General features: G+C 45.2%; 1 protein-coding gene across 2 annotated transcripts in view; it reads left to right on the plus strand.

Annotated features, from left to right (window-relative positions):
• LOC124802827 (sodium-coupled monocarboxylate transporter 1-like) overlaps positions 1-13772 on the plus strand; it is a 319127-nt gene that overhangs the window by 105943 nt on the left and 199412 nt on the right. For both annotated transcript variants that reach the window (XM_047263835.1, XM_047263834.1), the window contains exon 6: positions 10852-10919. In XM_047263835.1, the coding sequence (XP_047119791.1) occupies positions 10852-10919 (68 nt within the window). The remainder of the gene's footprint in view (positions 1-10851; positions 10920-13772) is intronic.

Raw genomic sequence — 13772 nt, forward strand, 5'->3', positions numbered from 1 at the left:
ACTGTTTCCTGAGCAGTAGGATAGACAAGACTAGTATTTCTTGTCTGAACTTCTGTTCATCACACTTACGATGATAACCCTACATTCTCTTTTTGTAATAGTCATATGCCGAGGCTGACCATCTTGTATGATTTACGACTGACAGCCTTAATCGTAACAACCGCTCTGCCACAACTCTTCCAGCGCGATGGGTTTTAAGAACTCCTAATGACAGTTTGCAATCCGCTACCACAGTTCATCTTGTCGTCAGCAATAACGATTTCTACAAAATTTTCCGTTGCATTGTCTGTGGAGTAGATAGGAAGAGAGAATTTTGTGTCATACGAGATCACTTCACTGCCTTTAAGTGTGCAACGTTCCGAAAAAGTCAGCTGTGGGTAATGAGTCCTGTGCGGTGGCGCTTGTGGTTGCTAAACGTCCAACCGATTCTCTTGGGTAAAGTAGTACAGCTTTGAATAGTATACAGTTAATCTAAATTGTACAACAACATTACCTTCAACTTTCTATGCATACAGAAAAGACGCCAAAGAGTTATTGTTGTTGTTCTTGTTGTGGTCTTCAGTCCAGAGATTGGTTTGATGCAGCTCTCCATGCTACTCTATCCTGTGCAAGCTCCTTCATCTCCCAGTACCTACTGCAACCTAAATCCTTCTGAATCTGCTTAGTGTATTCATCTCTTGGTCTCCCTCTACGATTTTTACCCTCCACCGTGCCCTCCAGTACTAAATTGGTGATCCCTTGATGCCTCAGAACATGTCCCACAAAACCGATCCCTTCTTCTAGTCAAGTTGTGCCACAAGCTTCTCTTCTCCCCAATTCTATTCAATGCCCTCTCATTACCTATGTGATCTACCCACCTAATCTTCAGCATTCTTCTGTAGCACCATATTTCAAAAGCTTCTATTCTCCTCTTGTCTAAACTATTTATCGTCCATGTTTCACTTCCATACATAGCTACACTCCATACAAATACTTTGAGAAATGACTTCCTGACACTTAAATCAATACTCGATGTTAACAAATTTCTCTTCTTCAGAAACGATTTCCTTGCCATTGCCAGTCTACATTTTATATCCTCTCTACTTCGACCATCATCAGTTATTTTGCTCCCCAAATAGCAAAACTCCTTTACTACTTTAAGTGTCTCATTTTCTAATATTATTCCCACAGCATCACCCGACTTAATTCGACTACATTCCATTATCCTCGTTTTGCTTTTGTTGATGGTCATCTTATACCCTCCTTTCAAGACACTGTCCATTCCGTTTAACTGCTCTTCCAAGTCCTTTGCTGTCTCTGACAGAATTACAATGTCATCGGCGAACCTCAAAGTTTTTATTTCTTCTCCATGGATTTTAATACCTACTCCGAACTTTTCTTTCGTTTCCTTTACTGCTTGCTCAATATACAGATTGAATAGCATCGGGGAGAGGCTACAACCCTGTCTCACTCCATTCTGCTTTCTGTACAAATTGTAAATAGCATGTCGCTCCCTATATTTTACCCCTGCCACCTTCAGAATTTGAAAGAGAGTATCCCAGTCAACATTGTCAAAAGCTTTCTCTAAGTCTACAAATCCTAGAAACGTAGGTTTGCCTTTCCTTAATCTTTCTTCTAAGATAAGTCGTAGGGTCAGTATTGCCTCACGTGTTCCAACATTTCTACGGAATACAAACTGATCTTCCCCGAGGTCGGCTTCTACCAGTTTTTCCATTCGTCTGTAAAGAATTCGCGTTAGTATTTTGCAGCTGTGACTTATTAAACTGATAGTTCGGTAATTTTCCCATCTGTCAACACCTGCCTTCTTTGGGATTGGAATTATTATATTCTTCTTGAAGTCTGAGGGAATTCCGCATGTCTCATACATCTTAATCACCTGATGGTAGAGTTTTGTCAGGACTGGCTCTCCCAAGGCTGTCAGTAGTTCTAATGGAATGTTGTCTACTCCCGGGGCCTTGTTTCGACTTAGGTCTCTCAGTGCTCTGTCAAACTCTTCACGCAATATCATATCTCCCATTTCATCTTCATCTACCTCCTCTTCCATTTCCATAATATTGTCCTCAAGTACATCGCCCCTGTATAGACCCTCTATATACTCCTTCCACCTTTCTGCTTTCCCTTCTTTGCTTAGAACTGGGTTTCCATCTAAGCTCTTGATATTCATGCAAGTGGTTCTCTTTTCTCCAAAGGTCTCTTTAATTTTCCTGTAGGCAGTAAGTGAGTGATACAAGAAGAACTGAGCTTGACGTTGTTTCAGAACAAAAAGATAACCAATATATTACACAGAGATTGTAATTACCACATCATCTCAGATATTTGGAGGTTGTGGATCCTTTTTCATAATTTTCTATTGCAGCATGTAACCTTTGGCTTTAGCTCTTAAATCAGCCCCATGATTCTCTCGGGAAATTGTAACTTATTATAGTTTCTGAAAATGCGTTCGCATGGAAGTCTCTCTCTCCTAGATGGTGTGCTCCTCTGTCACCTTTTTTAGAAATAGAGAACTCGTGTCTTCAGCGCGACACTATGACGAATAACGGAATGGAAAGAATTAAGAAATTGAAGGAACTTTTGTTACCCATCCCCATTGTCGCTGAAAACTTAATCGTCGACGACAATGAATACGAGAATATGTAACCACTTTGTCAATCTCAGTGCCTCGTGTTCATGGGCCTCTGTGAATGGTTTTTATCACAACTGGTGAGAGATAACTGTTCATCTCCAACTGATTCGTCTGTTTACACTACTTTCAAATAAATATCGAATCTGAAGAGGTGTACCATATCGTTATCAAACTTCTTCACGAATTAACTGCACTGCTTTTTTAGCGTTGTCTATATAGATAGCGATACCCGAATTAAAACTGTATTTCAGAACAGTATTACTACAGCCACTCAAGAGTTATTACATCATCTGCTACTGGCACATTATTATCACTGTTTAGTCCGTTGATATCAAATGCCTGGATTCTTCAGCATGAATTTCGTAATTGGGAAATTTTCTAAGAGAGTCAAAGTTTTCCTCTCAGATGTAATTGTAGAGTAACATAACATCTACATTTTATGAACTTGATTGATACCTTTGAAAAATACATACTTTTTGTACTGAGCGTAACGGTATTCGGCATGATCTGATAACACCAAATTTTTGGGATCCTCTGGTAGATTTAGTAAAGCAGTTACAATCAGTACGAACCAAGCGAAGTGGTACTGTGACATGATATTGAATTCTGGAGGACAACGGTTCAAATTCCTAAGCAGGAATCCAGATGTAGGTTCTCCGTAATTACAATAAATCGCTCAAGGCAAGGCCTGCCTTCCCAATATGAGCGTGTCTTCCGTTTCTCATGAACACGTCGTTGGCGGGTTGTTAAACGCCAGTCCTCCTTGCATCAACCAAAGCCGGGATTTTGGCTATGAAAACGGAAATGGTTAAAAAAGTTGTTAAGATTCTTTTGCAGGAGGACAACAGACACGTGCGTCAGTTTCAAAAATTGGAAGCGCTAGAGCCACCCAATTTCGCAACATGTAAGGATTCATCAAAATCCAATGGTGTCTTCCATACACAGGTGAGACTCAGAGATTAGCTTTGTTTAGTATGTGCCAGCTATGTCCACTCTAAATAGTCGCATCTAGAGCTAAGATACCCCCATGACGGATATCTGTTTAATCTCACCAACAAATATTTCCCGTGAACTTTTTTGAACTGGAATAGCTAGTAACCAGAAACCACCGATTCATTAAAGAATCAAACTCCCGTGTATAAAGTAGCTTTAAACGTCTGATTACTTTACCAACGAGTTAATGTGTTAAATACTTCATGTTGTTAAGATTGTAACCTAGAGGAAATTTAGGAAGGGTTTGAAATTATGCTTAAAGTTTTCTGGGTATCGTTAAGTGTTCTCATTATGAAACACTGAATGAATGTAGTCTGGGTACTTTACGCCCCAATTTGCGCAAAAGTTAGTTTTTCATGTATCTTAGTGTTTACGTCATATCTCCTGAAACGTGTGTCACACAATGATATAATTTTGCAGGTGTACTGAAGCAAGAAACTATTATAGGCATACGTATTCAAATACAGAGATATGCAAAGAGGTAGAATATGGCGCTGCGGTCGGCAACGCCTATATAAGACAAGTGTCTGGCGCGATTCTTAGATCTATTACTGCTGCTACGATGGCAGGTTATCAAGATTTAACTGAGTTTCAACGTGGTGTTATAGACGACGCACGAGCGATGGGACACAGCATCTCAAAGGTAGCGATGATGTGGTGATTTTCCTGTACGACCACTTCACGAGTGTATAGTGAATATCAGGAATCCGGTAAAATACACTCCTGGAAATGGAAAAAAGAACACATTGACACCGGTGTGTCAGACCCACCATACTTGCTCCGGACACTGCGAGAGGGCTGTACAAGCAATGATCACACGCACGGCACAGCGGACACACCAGGAACCGCGGTGTTGGCCGTCGAATGGCGCTAGCTGCGCAGCATTTGTGCACCGCCGCCGTCAGTGTCAGCCAGTTTGCCGTGGCATACGGAGCTCCATCGCAGTCTTTAACACTGGTAGCATGCCGCGACAGCGTGGACGTGAACCGTATGTGCAGTTGACGGACTTTGAGCGAGGGCGTATAGTGGGCATGCGGGAGGCCGGGTGGACGTACCGCCGAATTGCTCAACACGTGGGGCGTGAGGTCTCCACAGTACATCGATGTTGTCGCCAGTGGTCGGCGGAAGGTGCACGTGCCCGTCGACCTGGGACCGGACCGCAGCGACGCACGGATGCACGCCAAGACCGTAGGATCCTACGCAGTGCCGTAGGGGACCGCACCGCCACTTCCCAGCAAATTAGGGACACTGTTGCTCCTGGGGTATCGGTGAGGACCATTCGCAACCGTCTCCATGAAGCTGGGCTACGGTCCCGCACACCGTTAGGCCGTCTTCCGCTCACGCCCCAACATCGTGCAGCCCGCCTCCAGTGGTGTCGCGACAGGCGTGAATGGAGGGACGAATGGAGACGTGTCGTCTTCAGCGATGAGAGTCGCTTCTGCCTTGGTGCCAATGATGGTCGTATGCGTGTTTGGCGCCGTGCAGGTGAGCGCCGCAATCAGGACTGCATACGGCCGAGGCACACAGGGCCAACACCCGGCATCATGCTGTGGGGAGCGATCTCCTACACTGGCCGTACACCACTGGTGATCGTCGAGGGGACACTGAATAGTGCACGGTACATCCAAACCGTCATCGAACCCATCGTTCTACCATTCCTAGACCGGCAAGGGAACTTGCTGTTCCAACAGGACAATGCACGTCCGCATGTATCCCGTGCCACCCAACGTGCTCTAGAAGGTGTAAGTCAACTACCCTGGCCAGCAAGATCTCCGGATCTGTCCCCCATTGAGCATGTTTGGGACTGGATGAAGCGTCGTCTCACGCGGTCTGCACGTCCAGCACGAACGCTGGTCCAACTGAGGCGCCAGGTGGAAATGGCACGGCAAACCGTTCCACAGGACTACATCCAGCATCTCTACGATCGTCTCCATGGGAGAATAGCAGCCTGCATTGCTGCGAAAGGTGGATATACACTGTACTAGTGCCGACATTGTGCATGCTCTGTTGCCTGTGTCTATGTGCCTGTGGTTCTGTCAGTGTGATCATGTGATGTATCTGACCCCAGGAATGTGTCAATAAAGTTTCCCCTTCCTGGGACAATGAATTCACGGTGTTCTTATTTCAATTTCCAGGAGTGTATCAACTCTCCGAATCGATGTGGCTGGAAAAAGATACTGTAAGAACGGGACCAGCAATGACTGAAGAGAATTGCTCAAAGACAGAAATGCAACCCTTCCACAAATTGCTGCAGATTTCATTCGCTGAGCCATCAACATGTGTCAGTGTGCGAACCATTCAACGGAACATCATTGTTCGGAGCCGAAGGCCGACTCATGTACCCTCGATGACTGCACGACATAAAGCTTTACGCCTCGCCTGGGCCCGTCAACACTGTTGATGACTGGAAACATGTTGGCTGGTCGGACGAGTCTCATTTCAGATTGTATGGAGCGGATGGATATGTGAGGGTATGGAGACAACCTCATGAATCCGTGTACCCTGCATGTCAGCAGAGGACTACTCAAGCTGGTGGACGCTCTGGAATGGTGTGGTTGGAGTGATATGGGATCCCTGATACATCTAGATACGACTCTGACAGGTGACATGTACGTAAACATACTGTCTGATCACCTGCATCCATTCATGTCCACTGTGCATTCCGACCGACATGGGCAACTGCAGCAGGAAAATGCGACATCCCACACATCAAGAATTACCACAGAGTGGCTCCAGGAACACTCTTCTGAGTTTAAACGCTTCCGCTGGCGACCAAACTCCCCAGACATGAACATTATTAAGCTTTATGTGGGATACCTTGGAACGTGCTGTTCAGAAGTGATCTCCACCCCCTCGTCCTCTTACAGATTTGTGGACAGCCCTGCACTATTCGTGGTTTCAGTTACCTCCAGCACTACTCCAGACATTAGTCGAGTCCATGCCACGTCGTGCTGCGGCACTTCTCCATGCTCGTGGGGGCCCTATAAGATATTAAGCAGATACACCAGTTTGGCTCAAATGGCTCTGAGCACTATGGGACTTAACTACTGATGTCATCTGTCCCCTAGAACTTAGAACTACTTAAACCTAACTAACCTAAGGACATCACACACATCCATGCCCGAGGCAGGATTCGAACCTGCGACCGTAGCGGTCACGCGGTTCCAAACTGAAGCGCTTAGAACCGCACGGCCACACCGGCCGGCTATACCAGTTTCTTTGGGTCTTCAGTGTACATTCAGTAGTAGAAGTGGATACTATCTGCAAACAGTGTTGCGAATAAAGTCCATAGTGTAGAAGTATAAATTAAAACGTGATGCCTAGTTGCTGAAGTCTGACTGCATTCACACTGAAAATATAGTAAGTGCAGAAAATTTTTTCCTTTCATCATTTTGCGTTGGGTGTCAGCGATATACAGTTTTGTAAATGTTTGAAATTATGTGTAAAGTCTGTTGGAAGTCGCAAAGTGTTCTCATTCCCAAATACTGAAATACTTAAGTCCGGTTATTTATGTGCCGTAAGTTACGCTGCCTCAAGAAAAACCCACAGTTTCTAACCGTACTTCTTGTCTAACTGTATTAAGCTTTTAACATAAGATTGTACCTCTTAATGAGTAGATCATGCCATTATTTTAAATTTTTAATTCGATGAATAATTACTTAAAACACTAAAAATAATTTTTTTGCCCCTGGAAGCCAATAGACAGGCAACGTCCAACTAGTAGCGGGCTCCGAAATAGCGATTTAGTAACATAGACATCCAGTCTCTGACCTGTACTTCTGCCAGCGTGCTGCCGCTTTTGTGGAAGTGCTGTAGTCAATATCGCTTGCTGTGTACAGCAGCCTTGGGCTCTAGCATGGTAGAGCCCCAACCCATTTCAGTGACCACGGGCGAGCGCAGCCGTCGACTTTGGAAACCAGTGAGTAGGCCGTGGTCAGCTAATTAGCTACATCGAACGCCTCTTTAGCTTTTGTGCGTGAGGAGTGTGGTGTACATTACTCTTATGTTTGAAAAGTACGACATAGCTACTTCTGGCCCTCACTGCAGAAAGCAGTAAAAATCGTAAGTGGTGCGTGGATAGCCCACTCGGTATTGACATTACCCCTAAAGCTGGATTTCTCAATCGATCCTCTATGCAGCATACAGTTTTAATCGGCCTGAACATTAATTTACTCCACAAGTTCCACAAGAGATTATCAGATTACCCGTTTCAGTGATGCGTTCTATTACATGGAACAGAGTACTTCTGTGATTGACAGATCCAATGAATCTCATTAGCGTGAGGAGGATAATGATGCGTAGGTCGCCCATTTTGTAAATTTATTCAACCATGCCTGTAATGAAATTTCTGCGTAATTATTATTCATTTGAGAATTTTACAGGAATCTCGTCTCAAACGTAATAAATGAATAGTATAAAAAATTTTTTTCTTCAACAGAATATGATTAGCTGTGTGGCCTTACTTGCTCCACGCCGTTGATTAAATTTGCTACTGGAGGAATTTAATTTATTAATTTCTCACGCAGTTACCGTATATCACGGTTATTAAAATTTTGGTAAATCATTATAAAACATTTTGCACATCAAATGAAAGTTTAAATTGTTCTTAGGACGGTTGCAAAACTCTTCCTTTGTTATCCAGATTCCTTATGGCTGCTGGTACACATAAAACAGATTCTGATACTTATACATCACTCCATAACTCGCACAACTGAGAAAAATTGAACATGAAATGTATTCTCAGTTGCGAATATGGACAACCCTCAGCTACACTACTGGCCATAAAAATTGCTCCACCAAGAAGAAATGCAGATGATAAACGGGTATTCATTTGACAAATATATTATACTAGAACTGACATGTGATTACATTTTCACGCAATTTGGGTGCACAGATCATGAGAAATCAGTACCCAGAACAACCACCTCTGGCCATAATAACGGCCTTGATACGCCTGGGCATTGAGTCAAACAGATCTTGGATGGCGTGTACAGGTACAGCTGCCCATGCAGCTTCAACACGATACAACAGTCCATCAACAGTAGTGACTGGCGTATTGTGACCAGCCAGTTGCTCGGCCACCATTGACCAGACGTTTTGAATTGGTGAGAGATCTGGAGAATGTGCTGGCCAGGGCAGCAGTCGATCATTTTCTGTATCTAGAAAGGCCCGTACAGGACCTGCAACATGCGGTCGTACATTATCCTGCTGAAATGTAGGGTTTCGCAGGGATCGAATGAAGGGTAGAGCCACGGGTCGTAACACGTCTGAAATGTAACGTCCACTGTTCAAAGTGCCGTCAATGCGAACAAAAGGTGACCGAGACGTGTAACCAATGGCACCCCATACCATCACGCCAGGTGATACGCAAGTATGGCGATGACGAATACACGCTTCCAATGTGCGTTCACCGCGATGTCGCCAAACACGGATGCGACCATCACGATGCTGTAAATAGAACCTGGATTCATTCGAAAAAATGACGGTTTGCCATTCGCGCACCCAGGTTCGTCGTTGAGTACACCATCGCAGGCGCTCCTGCCTGTGATGCAGCGTCAAGGGTAACCGCAGCCATGGTCTCCGAGCTGATAGTCCATGCTGCTGCAAACGTCGTCGAACTGTTCGTGCAGATGGTTGTTGTCTTTCAAACGACCCCATCTGTTGACTCAGGGATCGAGACGTGGCTGCACGATTCGTTACAGCCATGCGGATAAGATGCCTGTCATCTCGACTGCTAGTGATACGAGGCCGATGGGATCCAGCACGGGGTTCCGTATTACCCTCCTGAACCAACCGAATCCATATTCTGCTAACAGTCATTGGATCTAGACCAACGCGAGCAGCAGCGACGCGGTACGATAAACCACAATCGCGATAGGCTACAATCCGACCTTTATCAAAGTCGGAAACGTGATGGTACGCATGTCTCCTCCTTACACGAGGCATCACAACAACGTTTCACCCGGCAACGCTGGTCAACTGCCGTTTGTGTATGAGGAATCGGTTGGAAACTTTCCTCATGTCAGCACGTTGTAGGTGTCGCCACCGGCGCCAACTTTGTGTGAATGCTCTGATTCAAATGGTTCAAATGGCTCTGAGCACTATGGGACTTAACTTCTAAGGTCATCAGTCCCCTAGAATTCAGAACTACTTAAACCTAACTAACCTAAGGACATCACACACATCCATGCTCGAGGCAGGATTCGAACCTGCGACCGTAGCGGTCGCGCGGTTCCAGACTGTAGCGCCTTTAACCGCTTGGCCAACACAGCCGGCTTGAATGCTCTGAAAAGCTGATCATTTGCATATGACAGCATCTTCTTCCTGTCGGTTAAATTTCGCGTCTGTAGCACGTCATCTTCGTGGTGTAGAAATTTTAATGGCCAGTAGTGTATATAATGGAATGCTGACACTGAAAATTTGTGTCTGAGCGGGAGTCGAATTCGGATTTCCCGTCTGTTGCGAGCGGTCGCCTTTACCACTTTTTTTTTTTTTTTTTTTAATCTCATTTTGCTCGTTATTGGTCGTTGTATTTACTCGGAGCGGACGTCCCATGACGCTTGTTCAAGTTAATAGTTGTTGATCCAGTTACTCAGTTTCTATTAATACACAGGGCGGCTATCCCTCTGACCCAACACACTGAGCTACCGTGCCGGCGCTGCTTGGGCTATCCGAGCCTGCTTCACGGCCAGACCCCAACTTCCATATACCGTTGTTCATATGTCTACAACCTGCACTCGTAGATTCATTATGTGTATTTCCGTACAGGGTAGACATTTTAATTGAAACTGCTTGCCCGGTATCTGCGGATAAATACGATTTTCTGGTGCATGCCACCGCGGCCGCTCGCGACAAGCGCGTAGTCCTGGTTCGAGCCCCAGGCCGGCCCAACTTTTCACCATCGTCATTCCGTTGTACAGCTGAAGGTCGTCCATATTTGCAACTGCGAGTACATTTCATAGCAGCTGTATTCGACATAGTACTTGTCCCTTCGTACATGCATGCACTGCAATATCAGAGAAAAATTGTTGCTTAAAGTCGTTACACAAAAGTAAATCTGCGTCGAGGAAATTTAAGTAAATGTTAGGTACGTTTATTTTAACTGAATATGTTTTAAATTCATATTACAAAACATAATTTTCTGCACTAAATATGAATTAAGATGTCACAGAGAATGTACATATTCCATAAAAAATGCCATCCTCGTTCATTACGTTTTATTTTTGCGTTCCCAGTTACCGGCATCAACATCCACATCGTCTCCTGCGCAGTATGTGTCGTGTGCATCTTCTACACGTGCGTGGTAAGTTGCTCTACTTGTTGTTTATTCATGAATTTAATTCCTCTATCCGCTGTGCCGACTGTTATCATGATCCTGAAATTCCTCGGACAGTTCGCGGATCACGGATAGACAAACACTCAACTAGATTGTAACTTTTACGGGGAATTGAGGCTTCCTAGTAGTATGCCGTCACTATTTACAGGTCAAAAGCTCCTGCTTGTCTCTGTGATTTGTTTTATTTACCAGCACACAACACGGTCATTCTGCAAATACCGATAGAGCAGCGCAGTGGCCAATGGACTGCATTCATATTCTGCAAGAGCATTCTTCGAACCCACAGCTGGCCTTTCTAATTCAGGTTTGCTGTATCACCTAAGTCATTTGCTGGGATGGTTCCTCCAACAATCCTATGGCTAGTTTCCTTGCCATGCATAAGTAACTCACCCAGATACAAATAGTGTCTCTGCTTTCCTCATGCAAGGCTCAGAGGTCATCTTCTCAGACCTTCGCGCCTCGGAAACAATCTATTATGATAACCAAAATTGAATCCGGGACTGTCATAGCCAAAAAATGGCTCTAAGCACTACGGGACTTATGATGTCATCACTCCCGTAGACTTAGAACTACTTAAACCTAAGTAACCTAAGGACATCACACAAATCCATGCCCGAGGCAGGATTCGAACCTGTGATCGCAGCAGCCGCATGATTCCGGACTGAAGCGCCTAGAACCGCTCGGCCACAGCGGCCCGCCTGTCATAGTCAGCAGCCATCTACTCTAACCACTAGTCCACATAGAAGTTCTCCAACTGAGCCAGTGTTACGTCCGTAACAACACCCTTGTCGATTGGAAACTAAATTCCAAATGTTCAGATGTGTGTGAAATCTTATGTGACTTGACTGCTGAGGTCGTCAGTCCCTAAGCTTACACACTACTTAACCTAAATTATCTTAAGGACAAATACACACACACCCATGCCCGAGAGAGGACTCGAACCTCCGCCGGGACCAGCCGCACAGTCCATGACTGCAGCGCCTGAGACCGACTAAATTCCAATCACTCCTCCTTTTGAAGAAAGTGTTCAATAGCTTCTGTTGTAGAACTTCACTAAGACACTAACATCTGATTGGACTGGACTTTGGAATTTTGGAAAGAAAGCCGGCCGGAGTGGCCGTGCGGTTCTAGGCGCTACAGTCTGGAGCCGAGCGACCGCTACGGTCGCAGGTTCGAATCCTGCCTCGGGCATGGATGTGTGTGATGTCCTTAGGTTAGATAGGTTTAATTAGTTCTAAGTTCTAGGCGACTGATGACCTCAGAAGTTAAGTCGCATAGTGCTCAGAGCCATTTGAACCATTTTTGGAAAGAAAGATCATCTACAGTGAAGAGACAAAGAAACTGGTACTCCTGCCTAATATCGTATAGGGCCCCCGCGAGCACGCAGAAGTGTCCCAACACGACGTGGCATGGACTCGACTAATGTCTGAAGTAGCGCTGGAGGGGACTGACACCATGAACCCTGCAGGGCTGTCCATAAATCCGTAAGAGTACGAGGGGGTGGAGATCTCTTCTGAACAGCACGTTGGATGGTGTCCCAGATACGCTCAATAATGTTGATGACTGGGGAGTTTTGTGACCAGCGGAAGTGTTTAAATTCAGAAGAGTGTTCCTAGAGCCGCTCTGTAGAAACTCTGGACGTGTGGGGTGTCGCTTTCCTTACTGCTGGAACTGCCCAGGTCCGTCGGCATGCACAATAGTCATGAATGGATGCAGGTGATCAGGCAGGATGCTTACGTAAGTATCACCTGTCGGAGTCGTATCTAGACGTATCAGGGGTCTCATATATCTCTAACTGCACGCGCCCCACACCATTACAGAACCTCCACCAGCTTGAACAGTCCCCTGCTGACATATAGCGTCCATTTACTCATGAGGTTCTCTCCACACCCATACACGTCCATCCGCTCGATACAATTTGAAACTAGACTCGCCCGACTAGGCAACATGTTTCGAGTCATCAACAGTCCAATGTCGGTGTTGACGGGCCCAGGCGAGGCGGAAAGCTTTATGTCGTGCAGTCATCAAGGATAGACGAGTGGGCCTTCGGCTCCAAAAGCCTATATCGATGATATTTCGTTGAACGGTTCGCAGGCTGACACTTGTTGATGGCCCAGTATTGAAATCTGCAGCAATTTGCGGAACGGTTGCACTTCTGTAAAGGTTGAACGATTCTCTTCAGTCGTCGTCGTCCCGTTCTTGCAGTATCTTTTTCCAGCCGCAGCGTTGTCAGAGATTTGATGTTTTATCGGATTCCTGATATTCATGGTACACTAGTGGAATGGTCGTACCGGAAAATCCTCACTTCATCGCTGCGTTCAGACTCAGTTAAATCCTGATAACCTGCCATTGTAGCAACAGTAACCGATCTAACGACTGCGCCAAACATTTGTTGTCTTATATAGGCGTTGCCGATCACAGTACCGTATTCTTCCTGTTTATATACCTCTGTATTTTAATACGCATGCCTATGCCACTTTCTTTGGCGCTTCAGTGTATAATTTGTACACAAACCCGATTGCAGCTATGAGAGTCGAAAAACATGAAACGTAAGCAATAACTGGGAGTGATACAGGGTTGTAGCCTTAACGTGAAGAGCAATACAGATTATATTAAAGGTTTTCGCGGTATAAATCCCGTTTGCCCTTTCTCTTTGCGTCACAATACTGGCTGCGACGATGTTATTCTGCAGTTGTTTGATGCAGAGTCTTGTACCGAGTCCTGCGCTATTACACAGTTTCGGCCAATTCAGATTCCGCAGTAAAATGACCAGCGAACCAACCATCAATTTGAGGCAACGCAACGGCATTCCTGGAACAT

The sequence above is a fragment of the Schistocerca piceifrons genome, chromosome 6 (assembly GCF_021461385.2).
Source record: "Schistocerca piceifrons isolate TAMUIC-IGC-003096 chromosome 6, iqSchPice1.1, whole genome shotgun sequence".
Taxonomy (NCBI): Eukaryota; Metazoa; Arthropoda; class Insecta; order Orthoptera; family Acrididae; genus Schistocerca; species Schistocerca piceifrons.